The sequence below is a fragment of the Aphelocoma coerulescens genome, chromosome 7 (assembly GCF_041296385.1).
Source record: "Aphelocoma coerulescens isolate FSJ_1873_10779 chromosome 7, UR_Acoe_1.0, whole genome shotgun sequence".
Lineage (NCBI taxonomy): Eukaryota > Metazoa > Chordata > Aves > Passeriformes > Corvidae > Aphelocoma > Aphelocoma coerulescens.
This window is the reverse complement of record NC_091021.1, coordinates 26683448-26700714: the sequence shown is the minus strand read 5'-3', so window position 1 is coordinate 26700714 and position 17267 is coordinate 26683448. Positions and strand designations below refer to the sequence as shown.

General features: G+C 41.1%; 1 protein-coding gene across 3 annotated transcripts in view; it reads left to right on the top strand.

Moving 5' to 3' along the window:
* CNTNAP5 (contactin associated protein family member 5) overlaps window positions 1-17267 on the top strand; it is a 272841-nt gene that overhangs the window by 112759 nt on the left and 142815 nt on the right. For all 3 annotated transcript variants that reach the window (XM_069020986.1, XM_069020988.1, XM_069020987.1), the window contains 2 exons: window positions 9926-10073; window positions 16946-17149. In XM_069020986.1, the coding sequence (XP_068877087.1) occupies window positions 9926-10073; window positions 16946-17149 (352 nt within the window). The remainder of the gene's footprint in view (window positions 1-9925; window positions 10074-16945; window positions 17150-17267) is intronic.

Genomic DNA, 17267 nt, shown 5'->3' with positions numbered 1-17267 from the left:
TGAAGTGAGGTCTCCCCTCAGTCTCCTCCAGGCTGATCAGACCAAGGGACCTCAGCCACTCCTCACATGGCCTCCTGTCCAGACCCCTCACCCTCCTCGTGGCCCTCCTTTGGATACTCTCTAGCAGCTTAATATCTTCATGCTGTGGCACCCAAAACTGCACATGGGATTCAAGGTTGAGGCCGCACCAGTGCAGAGTAAATTAATTATAATGCCTCTTAATTTGTATTGAGGCGCTATATTGAAATTATTGACGTGGCATTTTAAAATATAATTCTACTTTTCCCTTCATTTGAGCAATTTCCTTTCACTGAAGCTGTTACTCTGATTTGATTTCTTTAAAAAAAAAGTGTCTGTTGAAGCTGCAGGTCTATACAGAAATAAATTCATTTTCTTAATATGCTTACATTTCTAAAATGGCATGGGAGGCTCCTGAACCTAGTGCCATGGCATGTAAGGTTGAGGAGTACTTCCATACCTCATTATTTGTTGTTCCTTTCTTAAATGGAGGTGTACAGCAGAGGATGACAACTTGCAGTCTTTGTTTGCCTTCCTAGGGGTGATCCATTACAACTGCTTAAAAACTGGTGATCTTGCTGTGTAAATCAGCATCACATATCTTGCTGTTAGAGGATGCAAAGACACAGATTCTGTAGGATGATCCTCCTTTGGGAAAGGACAAGAATGAAACTGTTATTGAAGGTCCTAGGAACAGTCCAGAATGATGCATCCCAGTTTGCACATTTACAGAAACATCTCTTGCATAGAAACTCCTCTTGTTGCAAGAAACTTCTTGTTCCTTCCCTTGCGTTCATCCGCGTGGGGGTAATGCTCATTTCAAAATATGTTTTTACAAGCACTGACATTTCAAACTCGCTGAAAAGTTCCCATATTCTTCTAATTTCTAAAATAAAAGTAATAGAACAGTTTTTATTGATGGTCTGATGTCATCTTGGACCTGCCAAGTGTGTCACGATGCCGTATGTCCTACCATAACAACAGGAACAAGTATTATTTGTATGCCGGCAAAAATACACCTCAGAATTTCAGGCCTCCTTCTTGGATCACTAATAGAAAGTTACATTTTTTTTTTTTTGTGCTGTATAATAGACAACATCATGATCTTCAGAGCCTACTGCTGAGGATTGTTTGGTGTGGTTGGTGTAATGAAATGTGCGGTTGAAACGTAATGGGCAGACATGCATTTGGAAGACATTGCATGTCTGCCTGCCAAGATGCTGCAAAAGCTCATCTTACCCTATTGCAGGAGGAAGAGATGTGGTTTCTTTAAGTTGCTTTAGTGTCCTCAGGATTAATTTAATGTGGTTCAATGATGGACTTCAGTGTGAAAGTGGAATGACAAGATTCAAATGTGGGATGCTGCAAGCATTACAGTAATGGTTTTGTAGGAGGAAGATTTGTCAATTAAATTTAGCCCTCCTGTGGTAGAGACAAGACTGTATAACTCACTAGGCCAAGACTATGGCTGATGTGCATGAGCATGGTTTCACTGCTCTGAAGGGTGAGCTTGTGGCTTCATTGCCACCCACATGGAAGAGCAGTAATGGGTACTGATCTGTGGGCTGTACCAGGTTGGGAATTTTCCTGGTGATGTCCTTAACCCAGGCCCCGGGGAGGCAGCAGACTTTCATAAGAGGAGGATCTGTCCAGAGTACTGAACCCTCTGTTCTCCTCAGAAGGGAGTTGCCTACAACGATAACCTGTCTTTTCTTCCTTATGGAAGTTGCTATGGGGCTGGGGGGAGGAGGGCGTAACAAAAAATGTGTGTAGGCACCTGCATTTCAGTGTGTTATAGAACACTGGAGAAAATCAAGCCTGCCTATTTTCCTCCTTCCACAGGGATCTGATCCAAATGAAAATGCTATCAAACTTTATAACAGTGAAATATCATAAGATAATGAAGCACGGTATTCATCTGAGGTCACTGTTGCATGGAATAACTAACACCTCTCTGGTGTCATCTTGCTGGATCCGTCTGGCAAATTGCAACCAGAGAGACACTGAGTGTACAGCACTAGCTATTTAAATGTACTTTGATGAAGCTAAACACAGGGAAGGTTCCCAGAGTTCCCCAGCACTGCCAGACATAAACACATTCACTGCATTGTTAATCCCACTAATTTAATGTAAAGCATGAAGGTCTCTATGAGATTTATGCAGAACAGCTGAAATCTATGATTAGTGTTGGCAGCAGAAGAGCAGTTTCACTCTGTTGGCTAAGGTTAATCTAGTCAAGGTACTAGAGAAATATTTATCCTTGTTGTGATTTAGTTTAAAATACTACCTTTATGTAGGATTGCCTTTAAGATAAAGTGCAGGAGGCTGAACAGAAGCAGGAATTAGCTGCCGACTGTTAGCTTAGACTTGTAATTTACAGGTTTAATTTTGCTGCTTCTTGCTTCTATTATTCTTTATTTATGTAGCAGTGATAATATTAACAGCGATAACAGCTTCACCTCCAGGTGCTCCCAAGACAAAGCTGATTCTAAAATCTAAGGATAGGGATCCATTCTCCATCAATGGAATGCAATTATGCGAGATGCAACTTCACATATGTATGCAAAGAGTGTCTCAGTAGGGTAGGGAAATTGCACTTGGTTCATTGCTGGGAAGAAGAAGGGCAACCTGCCCAACTACAGATTGGATCAGGCACTTGGGCTACATCTCTATGAGGAAATGGAAGAAGACAGAGACCATTTTCCCTCCTGAAGTCAAGTGATGTAGCTCATGTATTATCCATTTGGTAAATTTGTTTTTCTTCAAAAGAGATCACTGTACCCAAGATGCCTATTGGGAAAGGTCTCTGGTGGATACAGTGTCTCAGACTTTGCCAAGGTACAGTCTGGCAGACTCTGGAAACAGATTGACACTAATTTGAACTGTTTAAAGATGAAACTGTCCATTTCAGTATAGAAAGGTGCTGCTGAACAAAGCCAGAGAACAAATTAGAATTTCTAGGGGTGAATCAGAACAGGGAAAAAAATGTGCAAAGGGTTAAGAAGTTCTCCAGTATTTTGTTTAATTTTCTTTGGTATAAATAGAAATGTTTCCCTGTCCTTAAGGGACCCAAGAAACTTCATGTTTCTAATGTCACCATCATTACACACATGTGTTTTATTTTGATGCAGACCTATTTAGAAAATAATATTATATACATAATCTTAATGGCTATTATTTAAAAATTTTTAAATGCTTTTGCTTGCAAAATATTTTGATGATGTAAAAATGATGGATTTATTGAAAAATCTGTGATTAGTTCTACTAACTGTCAGCAGAAGGATAATAAGCAGCATCCTTAATATAAATGTAGTTTACTTTGGGCAGTCATCTATCTGATGTTAATGATGTTGTTAACAGCATTTGTTCCTGTATTTGGAAAGTAACTAACCAGACAGAAAGGTATGCATGCAGTGTAATGGGGTGGATTAGCAGCAAATAACCTTCTCACTTGAGCAGATCATTTAGGGAAGTGATGAATTAGTATGGACCCTGACACATTACTGCATCTCCTCTCCCCTGGACTGCCCTGCTTGTGCAGAAACTGCCAGTAGCTCAGAGGTGTCTAAATAGTGCTCAGGAGCCCAGGCAGACACTGCATTGCTGGAGCACAGCAGTCAGCCCCTCAGTAAGTAACAAGTGTAATGCAGTCCCAGTAGGACTCCTGCTTGATCACTGCAGCCAGTCATTTTAATCTTTGCTGTATAGGGAAGTTAAACTACCTCTTTGTAGATGAATTTTTTTTTTTTTTCCATTAGGGCGTGGAGTGATGAGATGGAAAGCTGTCACTTGCTCAGATAATATGTTATGGGAGGATAATTTTGACAGGTGCCTCTTGTATTCTTTTCCCTCCTGCTCCTCCCTAATAGCAGCTCTGACAATGTGCCAGGGGATATTTTTTCTGAGGTTGTTGTCTGACAGTGTGCCAGGGGGTATTATTTCTGAGGTTCTTGTCAAGGATGGGTGTTTCACAGAGAAAAATGTAGCTGCTGTTGAGAAAGAAGAAACATAAACAGAAAGGAGACTTCTCTCTATGAAGGTAGGATAGGGTTTAGACTTCAAGCTGGAAGCTGAAGTATGAGTCTGGAAACAGACTAATCAGCTCAGAAGGTGGTTATCCAGAAATAACTGGTTACCTTTTATCATGAAGACAGTGGTGTATTTAAAGGAAAGAGACATAAAGTGGAAAGAGATGCTCAGAGGTTACTGATGTGCTAAGTGGACACAACCTGCCCCCCAGCTTTTGGTCCCTGGACCAAGCTGACAGCTGTTTCTTCTTGGGCTCAGGCTGAAACCAGCTTAAATTGGTGGAAAAAGCTCCCATTGACTCTCCTAAGCAGGCAAGTTCCTCCAAGTAAATGTACTTCATTTCTGCAGATGGTTTGAAAGAATACTGAAAGAAAATTTAACTTGCCTCTTGAGAAATAGAGGTGGGAAAACGGAATACTTAGGTTTGCCATCCATATGCCAAATGTAGCTGTCTGGTATTGAAAACAGAGCTCTAAACTTCAGCTCTTAAAGGACCTGAGCAGTCCTCCTTGTCATCCTTTCCTTCTCGCCATGGTCTGGCCCCCTCTAACAGCAAAATAATTTTTTAAGACCACATGCTGAAAGAGAACAACTCCTAGGGGCCAGATCCTGCCATGAACTCCTGAGCTGGGCAGCTGCACTGAACTCACCCTCCAAATGAGGAGGAGCTTTTAGCAGCTTCCAGTCTGGGCACAGGGTGAGGGAGATGACAGCAAAGCCATTTCACCGTGTTTCTTTGTGACAAGGTATTAACAGTTCTGGCTTGATGTGTTAGGCAGGACTTTTTCCATTACATAAGCAAAGCAGCATTTTTCACCGTTAGCATTCACAGGATGTAGAAATGGTAAAATGTGAAAAAACCCCAAACATTTGGACTTTGAAATTATATTTTAGTTTTTGTTTTTTAGGGCTGAGCTGAGGAGACAGGGGCGAGTTTCCAGAATTGCCTGGACTGACAGTTACTTTTGATTTGCAGCAGAAACTAAATGTATTTCTTAATTTTCATTGTTACAGAAAGTAACCACAAAACTGTCCAGGCCTAAGGTGCAGCTAGCAAGCACTGATGCAGTATAATTTTTCTGTGAAAAGAAACCCATTAAAATCAGAGGCTGCTGAGTTTCCATATGGTGTGTTTATGGCAGTGTTGTGTCCTTGTCATGGTAACCCTCAGTCTCTTTCCACACATATAAGCAGAGACGTAGGACCCCTGCCATAACCTGGTTTTAGTCACTGGCTTCCTCAAAACCTGGATTTAATACCCTCACCCAGTAGCCCCACTGAGTTGCATTCTGGGTAACACGAACTTCCGCACAACTGAAATCCCATTACCTTTGGAGAAGATAAAAGTCAGAGTTTGTTTCAGCCTGAAAAATGTGAAAAGCTAGGCAATGCCTTCTTCTTCCTCTTTCAGATTTTCATGTTGTTTCTTCATTGAAAAGTCATGCTTTTTTTAAAGTGCATGTACACTCAAGTACTTGGGAGTCATTCACCAGGAAGTATGTTCTGCATCATGGCACAAACTCTAGCTCATGATCTTTCTCATCCAGCTAAGGAAGTTTAAAGGGGAGAATGACACAATTTTACTCATAAGTACTGCAGTTTTGGGATTTATGACAGGCTTAGCTGCTTTTTGTCTCCCTTTGGTTCCTTCACTAAGCTCTGGATAGCTTGAATTAAGTGCCCTCTTGTCCCTTTTCTTCAGGCACTGGAGGCAGCACACTGTGATGTCACAGGTGAGATTTGAAGGTGGAGTGCTCTTTTCTGTGATTTTATTTCTTTTAGTGAAGGTTGAAATGTTGTAAATTGCGAACATCTGTGTTGTATGCCCTCTGCACATTTATAATCTGATTATTTTTTTCCCCTCAGTTCAGCTCATCAGAGTTACTTTGGCAGAAATGAGAGTTTTCAATGTCTTAAAATACCTCCCCTAGAAGGTAGTTAACCTCAGGTCTGCCTGGTCACCGTTCAGGGCTGAGGATTGTGGCAATGGTGCTGCTTGGATACTCATTTGGAACCCATCCCATTACCCGCCTTACAAAGTGGGAGAGCAGAATGTATTCAGCAGAGCCATTATGGGAACCACCTTCTGCAGGTCTGTAAATAAGTTGCCATTTGGTGTGCAGAGGGTTCATGGAGGGGGGGGGGGGGAGACTGAGATAAAGTCCTGCATCTGATCTTATCTTTTGAATTTATTAGTCTTTCATGAGCAGACACTTGCACCCAATTTCCACTTGTCTGTTGGGAGGTGGAGATCAGTCTAAGAGTTTGGCCACGAGGATCTAAAGCTCATCAAATCTCACTGGTATGATCTGGCATAGCTCTGAATTAATGCATGAGGTAAAGAAACAAAGGTGTGTCTGTAGGGTTATCAAACAACTGTCATATTTCACCACAGTTGTGTGACATTTTCCTGAACTGCCCTTGAAAAGCTTTTGGGATCCCTCTGAATGGGAGAGTTGTAAAAATAGCCCATTTAGTTAAATCATTGTTTTTCCTGAGGGAGTCATCCATGCAAATTTCAGGCAACAGCAGTGGTTTTGAGATTTAAGCTTCTTTTCAAAATTTTCTTTTTCACTTAAACTGGAATTCCATTTTGTCCTATTTCACTATATTCCATGAACTAGGTGAGCTGAGCATTGGGAAGAGTGTTGCACACGCTTGTCTCATTGCCATTCTTCCCGACATGCTGACAGCTGCGGCCCAAGAGGCAGCACTGAGCCGGTCGGACCCTGCTCCAAACCACTGCAGCTGCTCTCCCCTCACCTTTTCATGCCAGTGGGACCTGCCTTTGCTGGCTCATAAAAAAAGCCTCATAAAATATTACTGTGTTGCTGTGGTCTGTGTCACAGCAGAGCACCGTGCAGCCAGGCACTGTGAAACAAGCTTGGTCTGAGGGGCAGCTCTGGCCAGCTGTTAACCTTGTGGCTGCTGGCACTGGGGAAAAGCTTTTGCCTTCAAGAAGCTGGTGGCAAAATTTGGCACTAATGGAGCTCTTTGATTTATAAGCCCCATAGAATGCCAGAGGCAGAATTTCCCAGGTAAATCATCAGTCTGTTGTGTTTACAGGGCTTGTTAAAAGACACAGATTGAAGTGTTGTGCTCCCTCCCAGAGCAACTGTGTTGCATGGGAAATGCAGGTGCTTTGTTTTCTGCACTTGTTTGTCATTTTGTTCCTGGGAATTAATCCTTATCAACAACAAGTTGTAATAGAGGCTGTTTCTCAAGAGGACTTCTGCCATTCTCACTGATAGGTTTACTGTTAATCAATAACTGAACCTCCAGGGCTGTGAAATCTGGTACTGCATCCCAGTTTCATCTTCTTTAATGGATGGATTTTTTCTGTGTCAGCTGTGGATCTAAGTTTTCAAGTGACCGTCTGTGGCAATTGGTGTTATTCAGTCAATGGACAGGTGGTCCATAAAGCATCAAAAGGTGATTTGTATAGCAGTGGGAGTTGGAAAGGAAAATCAAAGCAACCCTGAAGGCACACACACAGTGACGCCCCGCTGGCAGCAGCAAGCAGGGATGTGCCAGCTGCACACAGAGCCATCTCGTAGGCACAGATCAATGGGTACAGCAATGCCTGTGGATTTCCTTTCCCCAAAAGTATCATTAGCTCTTTGCTTATTAGAGAAACTTGAGGAAAAAAAACTGCTGTAAGGGCTGTATAGGACTTCAGAACAGTTTATTTTTACCAATGTGGCTCTTTCAGTGTGGGAAGGATGTTTTTACACAGTTGCCCATCATGTTCGGAGTGAACGGATCTGGGGGCTGGATGTGGATAATTCTGGCTCTTTCTTGAGGTGTAGAGGGAAGATACCTAGCAGAGGGGCCTGTGGGTAGGCTGCTAGGTCAGCCTGCAATGGGTGTGGTACAGCTGTGAATCATTTCTCTGGCAAAACCACCTCCTTGATGGCACAGGCAGTCCCTGAAGTATGCTGGACGCCCCAGCTTGTTTCATAGTGTTAAGGTGTACTTTGTCTTTTATCTCTTAATTTTCACCCTTACTTTCACTCTAGTCACTGCATTTTAAGCTTTTCTTCACATTTGGGAAGACTGGAAACTCTCTGTTGCCCCTCTGTTCTTTTTCTTCTTTCTTTTTTATGTTATGAAAGGTGAGGCTTTTGCATAATCACAGGACTCCAAGAACATGAGCCTTTGGAGCAAACAAACAGAAAACTACACTTCGATCTGTATCCATGAGTGTCTTACTAAAAATGTGAGGACTGCCACAGCTATGACTGTGAGGCTTACTCTCTACTGACAGTTTCATTACTGAGAAGAACAAGAATTTTCTCTTGAAATATAAGGAAAAAATCTCCGAAAGACTCTCTGCTGGAATTTGAACTTAGCTCCTATGTGGAAAGCAGTATGAGTAAGATCAGGACATATAGAAGTACTGTTTGTTCCACTTCACAAAGTATATCTGAAGGATAAAGCAGTAAACTTCTGTATTTGGTTAACTTTGAATTAACATCAACAAGAATCCCCATTCAAAAAAAATTATAACTTAATTTGTGAGAGGTTAGTTAACTGTTGCTTTATACTCGTAGAAAACAAGATCTTGTGCATGAAAAGTTCAGAACTAGAGGTATAGGAAATGAGTTGAATACTGAGTTGATTAAAACAAGAATATACTGAATTTGAGGTTTTACATCATCCATAATAACATTTGGAAAAAAATTGGAATGCTTGCATTTGAGGAAAAAAATCTGATTAGAAGTGAACCCCTAATCTCTTTAACACATCCTTCAACCACAGAAATGAATTGTAGGTCTACTTTAATGGGCTTATTCCAGTTTGTGCTCACAATTGCATTGTGTAGGTGAATGGTGCCAATTTTTGAACTGCAGAAGCATTTAAAACTGGTACAACTTTTTGTGATGAAATATTATACTTACAAAATGCAGGACCTCTTTTAAAAATATGGCTCTCCTATGAGATTATGTGCTTGTGTGTTCTCTCTTTGGTTTTCATGTTTTACAAAACTGTTAGCTTCAAATTTCAATCCTAGCTGAGTTACTCAAATGTTGTGAAGATTGCAGAAAGCCTGTGATATTCCTGGGCCAATATTACAGAGAAGGGTGTAAAGATGAATTGAAAATGCTTCAGGCAGGAATACAGCCTTGATGTTTTTCTGAGGGTTTGTCTTTGAAATCCCTCGGTCATTCTTCATCCATGAGAGAATTTCCTCTTGTTAAGTTACAATTCTGACTAGGGCCATTAATTTTGGCTTGCTTTTGCAGGCAATTAATCAAATAGGTAAGAAAATAAATTAAATTATTACTGTTTGCATGCTTTAACTCTCTCAAGTGCAAACACAGTCAAAATGCTGATTCTCCTGTGTACTGACTCAGGCTTTTATCTCTTCCTGTTTCTTGCTTGAGTTTTCTGTTGGGTATCTAGAAATACACGGTCCTGTTCTTCTTTCCAGGCTTTGGAGAACTTCAGTGGCCTTTGTCTATCCTTTCCTACTTCCATAAATGCACCAAAGGCTAAATCGAGCCCCATCCTTCACTGTGCTGATGGGACTCTGACTATTTTAGGGGTTGATGGAGTATTATAGTGCACAGGAATGGCCTGGGTTGGGAGAAATTGTGCAGCATCTTCTGTATCATCCCCATCCACAACCTGCTTTTGTAACTCTGTGTATACATCCCCCCACTCTGCTGAGGTGCTCTGTGTGCTGCTGTCTCCCTCGTTTCCCTTCATAAGAGATGCAGCAGTTAAAAGAAAACTTGACAATCAATTTAAATAATTTTTAGTAGTTTTTGAGATTGAGAATTGTGAAGAGGGCTGGCAGTTCACAGCCTTTGTTCAGAGTGCTGCATTCACCTCTTGTTGCTTAATGTCTCAGCAAGGCTCTTTGTCCTTCCAGGTTTTCACAGGGAACAGCAATGCTGACAGTGTGGTTCACCACAAGCTGCTGCACTCCATGAAAGCTCGATTCTTGCGCTTCATCCCTCTCAAGTGGAACGTTGGTGGGCGGATAGGACTGAGAGTTGAGGTCTTCGGCTGCTCTTACAGTAAGTGGCTGCATCTTAACCCACATTTTGTCAGAGAGCTTTTAATTGGTGCTGGCAGTGCTGTGGAAAGAGTAAAAGTTTTATGAGTTAAAATGTAATGTGAAATACATTGCCATTGTTTATTTTTTCATTACTTTCTGTAGTTTTTCCTGCCTTTCCGCTCAGGGATGTGCTGCCCATCTCGCTCAGCTGGTGAAGCCTCCTCAGAGCTGAGCCCACCAAAGAGCAATTTGCTGCTTCTGGGAGTGCCAGGCAGTCAGATGCTGCCAAACCTCCTGCCCACTGGAGGCCACAAAGCTAATTGGGACCTTTAGAGGGCTATATTTGCCTAAACAGTTAATTTCTGGGTTTAAGGCAAGTTACCTAGTTGTGAAGTGCTGTGAATTTTGCAGCTGTGGTTATATTTGAGGCTGATGACTTTATAGCTTAAGAGAGCAGAGAACCTGTCTGCTGATTTAGCTGCTTTTACATGACTGCTTTCTATGGCCACTCTTAGCACGTGATGGTCTTTGAAGATACGGTCTGTAGTGTTTTGGGCTTTGGAGCAGCCTATAAATGTTGCTGGCTTGGGGTGTTTTGGTGACATATCCTGGTGTAGTGCTGCAGATGTTTGACCTATGACCATGGCAGACTGTGAATGTGAGGCAAAAGGACCGATGCTGCTCACTGCAGAAAACGGAAGTCCATTCATGAAGAAATACAAGTCCAATATTTGTTTCTCAGGTGACTTTGTGTTCATTTTTGTGACTTGAGAGGCTGCTGGAAACGAGAGATTTTTGTTGTGGAGAGCTCAGGGGATTAACAGCATTTTACCAGTAAATTTGGCGTGGTGTGGCACAAGTCACCATCATGTGACACCACCATACTGGTACATCTCCCCATTTAGCTTAGGTCCTTACCTGTTCCTCCCAAGCACAGATAAGGGGTTGTAACAGAATAAGCATAAAAACTGTTCAGGAGACTACTTTGTCTAAGCTAAATGAAAGAGAGAAATTTATTAAACTATTTGATTCACGTGTTCCCACTGAACAGAGACACAGGACTCTTTGGGGCCTTGCCACTGCACATGGATCTTGGGATTGCTTCACATGGTTTCACAGGAAGATTCTTATGGTCTCGATGTAGGTCTATCACATCTGTTCAGCTTCTTTTAGGTGCTATTCCTCCACCTGTACAGACACTGTGCACTGACCTGCAACAGCCTGGTCTGGATGCACAGCCTGTAGGGCAAGAGACTTTTTCCAGGTGTATCAGTGAACATGTAAACTGAAACTTGAAATTCAAAATCAACTGCCCTTGGTGACATAACTCTGAAACAACCAGCTAATCTGTTTTCAAGAGGCTTCTTCTGTTAATGATGCCCAAACCTCTGCAGTTAAGAGTATAGTCCAAACAGATGTGTAACAAAAAGAACTTGAACTTTGGGAAGATTGAAACTTTTGTGGCTGATTTTTCTTTTTCTGGTGCTAGTCCATCTGATGTACTACATGAACACTACTTTCATGTCAGACTGTGGTTGTATTTTCTATGACACAAAGAAGGTTGCAGAGTCACTTGCAGGCTGAGTTGCCTTGTGCTATCATCTAAGTCTTCATCTTTTTCCTGTACCCTGCAGTTACAGGAAATAAAAGTGCTTGTGTGGAATTAAGGAACGAGATTAAAGCAAGCCAGAAAAGAAATAAAGGGATTCATAAAACTTTTACAGGGTGTTGAAATATTCATTCCATTTATATAAATGTGCCATTCACATTTCTCTCTGGCAAATTGCACGTGCCAAGCAATACCTGTCTACAAGTTGTGCTTATATAGTTTCACTGTCTTGGCTACTCCTAACCCAGACAAACCAGCACTGTACAAAAGATGTTTGCTCATTTATAAAATGTCATCTTTAGTGTTATACTGACAGAGTATCTGCTGCAGATCCTGAGCTGGTGTACACCTACATAACTGCATTTTGTAAAGTTGATAGCACACAGACTCATCCACCGTGTTCAGTTGTAGCACAAGAAATATTAATAATCTGGAAAATTTTTTTAAAAAATTACAAAGCTTGAGTTTCTAGAAGCAGGCTGTTGAATAAGCCAGGAAGGAAACTGAAGTAGAAGAACAAGTATATTGTATATGCACCATCTTCTTGCAAGTGTCTATATGTATATGAAAGAAGAGATGTGATTCTGGGCGTAGAAACAGCATCAGCTGATACAAATCCATCTGTAAGAGCCACCTATGGCTTCCCTGCTGTGTTTTTAGGTGAATGTGCCAGTCTTGTGGCAGCAGAAGGCTCTGTTATCTCGTTTCTGGAGTATGACTGTCCTATGCAGCATTCTCTGCTCAAGAGGCGCCAGGAACACAATCCTGTGCTAGCTTTTGCAAGTGCAGCTTTCAGTGATGACTCTTTAGTAGGGGGCATGTGGAAGGCATCAGGTCTTGTCACCTGCCAGGTGACACTCTGCCAGGACACAGCAAAAAAACACACCAGGGAACCCTGCTGTGTGCATTGGATGCCAAAGTGGGTGACTTAGCCTGTGGTTGTACTGTGCTGCTGAATGGCACTTGCTGTTCTCTATTGCTTCTGCTAGAAATAATTTGCTATGAGTTTATTCCTCAAATCTCCTAGTCAAACAAAAGCTTTCTTTTTCTGTCTTTTTTGTCCTTCTTCCCTTTTTTTTTTCACCCTCTCTTTGGCTGCCGGTTGACAATGTTTCTTTGGAAAAAAAAAACTTGTTTTGAACAGTAAAGCTATTTCAGATTATGACTGTGCCTGATCCTATCCCATACAGATCTTAGTTCCTATGAATAAAGGACTCCAAGGCCATCATATGAGATGGAATTCACAGATAACCTGCTAATTGTTTACTTTCTTCAGAAAGTATGTATTTAAATGAAAATGAATTACATTTATTTGAAATTCCTGTCAAGATCTCACGTGGTATCCTCAAAATAGGTACTGAAATAGAAAGGAGATGGTGATCTGGAAACGTACATTAATGTTTCTTGTTCAGAAAAGGATTGATGATGAGTTCTGTGGAAAGTTCCGTGCAGAAATGTGTATAAGCTCTTGCTGTCCCTTTGCAGCAGTGGCTCCAGCAGTGTATTTGTAGCAGATAAGCAGAGCTGCAGCAGAGGACAAGCTCAGACAAATGGCAAACCAATTGCTTTTGACGCTGGAGGTGGCAAGGGGCGACAAGTGTATCTTTATATTTGGGAAAAGTCTTGTTAGCTTCGCACAAGAAAAAAAAAAGTTGCTGACACAATTGCTTTTATGGGATAAGATTTATGGCTGCATTGAAGATGCTGATCATATTCTATAACTGGTTAACAGCCCAAAGTGCATCAGCAGAATTGGGAGTATGTGCAGTTAACAGGCTGGGATACCACAAGAGAAACAATGATACGGTGTGAGACAGGGTATCTTCTGAGAGCAGAATTCTTCATTTGCAGTTCAGCACTCTGATTTCTCATATTTTGCTTCAGGAAATATGATCTGATGCTGTGCTTTATTATTAAATGACATTTTTACTGGATGCTTTTTTCTGTCTTTTTTTTTTTTTTCTCCCCACCTTCCTTCACCCTCTCCTTTGTCTTCCTATGAGATAGAAAAGAACTCATTGCAGAGGACTGCTTAATGTCTGATGGTCATTGACTGGTAGTGTTTGTAATCAAATGCACAAAGGAAATACCCAAATGATCGTTTACCCAAATGAAGCAGAGATTCGTGACAGGGACAAGGCTGCATGGCAGAACAGTCACCTCTGAAGTGGTCATCCACATTCATCCCTTGGGTTGTGTGTCTGAGAGGGAGGTGGGCACACCTTTAGGGTCATTCAAGCCAGTAAGCCATGACTGGTCAGGGGACACGTCTGTTTAGACCAGGAGTCATCCTCTCCCCTTCTGCCAGGAGTTAAAGATTCTGTTCATTGGTGCAAGCGCAAGACTGAAAGTTCCTGTCTCACATGGCAACTGTTCCTAGAGTTATTCCTGTTTTAGAATACCTTTGCTAAGTAAGTGTTCCCTTTTCCCAAAATCCCTAGGAGGGAGGACTGTCTTCTTAAGTATGGCTGTATATCCTCTCTGCTGCAGGGAGCAGATTGCTGCATGAGTAAACTCTGTACTCTCGTGCTTCTGCCAGCCTGTCAACAGCCTTGTTGATGAGGACAGTGTAGGGAAGAGCCCAGAATGAGTAAAGTCTGTCTTCAGGGAGTGTAAGAACACCAGCAGGCAGTGCAGAATGAAATCACATGTTGTGTTTTAGTTTGTTATTACTACAGATTTTCTGAGTCTTGAAACATTTTGGATCCTTGTTCTCTTGTTGCAAGAGGGTTATGGACATACATGGACTAAATAAACACTAAGCAAACACTAAGCAGGTTTTCTGGAGTGGCTGTTTTTAACAGGAACCAACGATTTGTCGTCATGCAAACTGCCACTAATGACTTTTGGCTGGCAGTGTTACCATTTATTTGACATATTTCCGTTTCATTCAGGGCTATTTATTGGCCAATGTGCTCGCAACTGATAATTAGTGGAGCAGAACTTTACAGAAACAGGTTTTCCTTCGTGATATACTCTGTAAATGTCAGTAGTAGAGCTCTTCAAAAAATCCTGTTATGCTGTGGCTTAGTGGAGAGTTAAGAACAAGAACTGAAGTGTGAATTTAGACTGACTGGAGCCTTGGATCTTAGGAAAAAGATGAAAAAAGGGCCGCTTTTGCAGCAACATTGAATCAGTGCACCCTTGCTCTTTCAGTACCTTTGGTTTTGAGAGCTAGGAGGGAAATGAACTTTAGATGCAAAATGCTCTGGAAATCAATGACTGTAAATTCTTTATAAGCTATTTCCTAATTCCTGCCTGTGTTGAAATGAAATCATTTTTATAAGACACTTGTGATTTACTTTAAACAAATTGTAGTATTTTATGTAGTTAGGGGAAATTCACAAGAACTAAGCTACCAATTGAATTCCCTTTATGGAAACTGGCTGTCAAGGTGTCAATAGAGAGAAGTCAGCAATGCTGAAGGAGCTGTTTCTTAACACCTAATTCAGAAGTTAAAACCAGTAAAAACAGATGGCAGGAATGCTTACGTATTTGTGATAATTCCTAAACTAGCAACTGTTCCACAAATTATGGGAAACAGCATGTTGCAATTCTGACATCACAGATAAGAAGTTGGTCTTAGTTTATTCAGGAGTGAATTTTCCTCAGGACTGCGTTTCTTTGCAGTTTTATTCTCATAAAAAAAAAAATCCATTGCATTCTGATTTGGAATGTAGTTGGTTTTGGAGCTGCAGAATTTTGCATCAGATTTAAATGCTGTGCTCCCTGCAAGTTTGTCAGCATGCCATCAAACTTTTGTACAAACTGTCATATGGACAGGCAGAAGTTTTCATGGTAGTTTCCATGGTAATAAATCATTAACAGCTGTTTTATTTTCTGAGCTTTTAATAGTTTTTAATTGCAAACCTCTTTAAAATTTTCACTTAAAAAAAACCCCAAAAAGGTTAAAAGCATCCCCCCATAGCTCCTGTTATTTTTAGTTTTTTAAGGAGGAGTAGATTAAACTAGTGTTAATGCTTAAAAGGATAGAAGAACTCTCAATGGAGCTTAGGTGACTTAAATTACTGACGTGAATCACAATACAGTTACTGACTGGAAGGTCTGGATGGTATGAGCCTCAGTTATTTTTCAGAAGAATATAGAAAACTGATAGCTTTGGGTTATCATTAAAACGTGTAGTTTGCAAACAAAGATAGTCTCTGCTCTTTCTTCTTGGGTGCTAGGAAGGTGTTATTTGTCTTTGTGCATGTACCCAAGAAGTTATGTAGCTTAGTAAACCTCTGTTCAGATTCTTCATTTTCTGGTGTCCTTAATTTTTTTTTTTTTTTTTTTTAACAGGAGATACCAATTGACAAAATTGATGTTTTATACATAAATTGTGTGAAATTTCAGTTGGATAGAAATTGGAATTGAATTATTGTATGTCAGCCAGATGTTTGTATACAACATACTAGTTAAAAGTATTTAAAGCTACCTGAAGTATTCTCCTTATATATACATTTAAAAACTTGTTTAAAAATATGTTTTGCTTAAAAGGCCACTTTATAAAGCAAAGAGAGTACTGCAGGCTGCTGCTGCCAAAGAAAATATTAATTGCAATTGAGGAACAGAAAGCTTGTTTCCTACCAGAATGATTGGGCTTTTAGAGGCTGGCTGAAGGGGAAAATATGTTTCTAATAGGATTTTCAAAGGTGTATAATCAGTTTAGATGCCCAGTTCCCATGAAATCGCTTCAAAAGCTTTTTGAATTGATATTTGACTATACCTGCCAGCCTAGTCAATTTGCATGCAGAAACATGGCTGATAAATGCTCATCACAAGCAAGCAGCCAGCCCTCGGAGGCTGAGGGGATCCTTATTTGAATGCAGAGGTGGATGCAGGCATGGCTGACATGCAGGAACAGCTCAACAGACACTTGTGAAGCTACAAAAGTGGAGTGAGTACTGAAGTGTTCAAAGTAATGAATAACATCCTGAATGCATTTGAGATGAACAGCGAATGTGGCAGGGGATGTTCTGGAGATCTGAATATGATGGAAGGCACCTGTTCTGTTCTCAAAAGTTGAGTGAGAGAGAAGTGTTGTAAGAGGAAGGCAAGTGCAGGGGAGTTCTGGTTTTATCCTCGTGTTCCCTTTCCCCAGCAGTGGGAGAGGATTGGAAATGGGTGAAATGGGGTTGCCCAAATGACCTCTGCATCCTGTGGGTGTGCACTCAGGACAATACCTGACTGCAAATTATATTTGAAAAGATCCTGGAAAAAATACAGTCCCTCTCCTGATGCTGCCCCTCCTTGTCATTTTGCCATTTTCTTTCTTCCAGAGTCAGATATTGCAGACTTCGATGGCAGAAGTTCACTTCTCTACAGGTTCAATCAGAAGCTTATGAGCACATTCAAAGATGTCGTTTCCTTGAAGTTCAAGAGCATGCAGGGGGATGGAGTCTTATTCCATGGGGAAGGACAGCGTGGAGACTACATAACCTTGGAACTGCAGAAAGGGAAGCTCTCCTTGCACCTCAACCTGGGTAAGGGTAATTAGGATTATTGGTTTGTGTATGAATCTATAATTTACATTAGACAGTATCTGGAAACTCTAGCTGATATCAACAGAACATGCTGTGTTCTGCTGTCATGCAGGACATG